Below are 1,586 nucleotides of genomic sequence, written 5' to 3'. Positions count from 1 at the left end.
ACGAGATTTGCAGCTGCATCCGAAAAGAGACACAATGAAACCGATTATGGGATAAAAAAACAACGAAACATGTTAAAGGAGCAACGAGGCATGATTAAAGAACATCAAACCATGTTGATAGATCAATAAGCCATGCTTAGAAACTAGCAATCATCGATTCTGAATATTGAAAAGCAAATGGGCCAACTTGCACTACAAATAAACGAGAGACAACCGGGTGGACTTCCAAGTAATACCAAACATAACCCGAGAGGTGCACACATAAATATCATAAAGAAGAAAATCCCAAACTGGTGCAAGAGGAAGCAAAAAAGCAGAAATCCCAGAAATCTCCGAAACCCGACAGGACTAGTCAAGTCGGTGACATGGAATCGATGAGTCCCCAGCATGAATTGAAATAGGAGCCTCCTACAAAACCATATCAACCTCCACTACTTTTTCCAGGCCGGGCTAGACAAGATAAGCATGATGTGGATTATCAAAAGTTCCTGGAGCACATAAAAGCCCTTCAAATAAATATTCCCTTCATCAAGGCGGTTGCACAAATGCCAAAGTATGCTAAATTCTTGAAGGAAATCTTCACTAATAGGAAGAGGATGGAAGAAGTGAAGAAGGTAGTTTTAAATGAAAACTGTTCAGCTGCCATGCTAAACAAACTGCCTAAAAAGAAAGGTGACCCGGGAAGCTTGACATTACCATGTCAATTTGGAAATTTGGCAACCATACATGCATTAGAGAATTCGGGGGCAAGTGTAAATCTCATGCCATATTCGTTTTTTAAGAAGTTAAGCCTTCCGGAGCCAAGGCCAATTCGAATGGCAATACACTTGGCAAACAAAACAGTGACATTTCCAAGAGGAATATGCAAGGACCTATTGGTAAAAGCGGATAAGTTCGTATTCCCAGCGGACTATATAGTACTAGACATGGAAGCGGATCCTCAAGTCCCGATCATACTTGGAAGACCTTTCCTCAACATCGCATATGCCATAGTAGATATGTGAGATTCCAAACTCACCCTTCGGGTGGGAGACGAATCAGTTACATTTGGAGTTGATCAAACAATGAAGCATGCAACGTTTAGTGATGACATAACATTCTCCGTAGATATGATGGACGAACTAATAGAAGATTGGAAAGAAGGCCAGTCGAACAATTCCTCTATATATTTTGCAGAAGAATTTGATGTTGAAAGGGACCTTAAAGAGATAGAGAGACTGCTTGAAGAAGCCGACTATAATGATTTAGTCAAAAGTGCAGAATTTACGACTCGCCGAGTCACCACCACAGACTCGACGAGTCCATACGGGGAATCAAGATCAGATGAGGAATTTCGCCTAAACTCGACGAGTGACCTATATGGACTCGACGTGTCCAATGCGCAAAACACAAAATTAGACCTTAAAACTCTACCTGATCATTTAGAGTATGCATTTCTTAAAGAAGGTGATCAAAAACCTATTATAATAGCTTCTGACCTTTCCAAATCTGAAAAAGAAGAATTAGTCCATGTCCTAAAGAAGAGAAAGAATGCCATTGCATGGAGTATCACCGATATCAAGGGAATAAGTGCCTCTTATTGCTCC

The 1,586-nt window shown here is 40.6% G+C and overlaps 1 protein-coding gene across 1 annotated transcript; it reads left to right on the top strand.

Annotated features, from left to right (window-relative positions):
- Window positions 1-545: 545 nt before the first annotated feature.
- Window positions 546-1,004, top strand: LOC145035883 (uncharacterized). The gene has a single exon (XM_078984387.1). It carries the CDS (start codon window positions 546-548, stop codon window positions 1,002-1,004), a length of 459 nt encoding a protein of 152 aa, XP_078840513.1.
- The last annotated feature ends 582 nt before the right edge of the window (window positions 1,005-1,586 follow it).

The sequence above is a fragment of the Lactuca saligna genome, chromosome 3 (genome assembly GCF_052625555.1).
Source record: "Lactuca saligna cultivar CGN05327 chromosome 3, ASM5262555v1, whole genome shotgun sequence".
NCBI lineage: Eukaryota > Viridiplantae > Streptophyta > Magnoliopsida > Asterales > Asteraceae > Lactuca > Lactuca saligna.
Note: the sequence above shows the minus strand (reverse complement) of the source record. Positions and strands in the feature narration are given on the sequence as shown.

What these genes read in the sequence shown, in the direction of transcription:
- LOC145035883 (XM_078984387.1), top strand. Translation starts at nt 546, where the DNA reads ATGCCAAAGTATGCTAAATTCTTGAAGGAAATCTTCACTAATAGGAAG.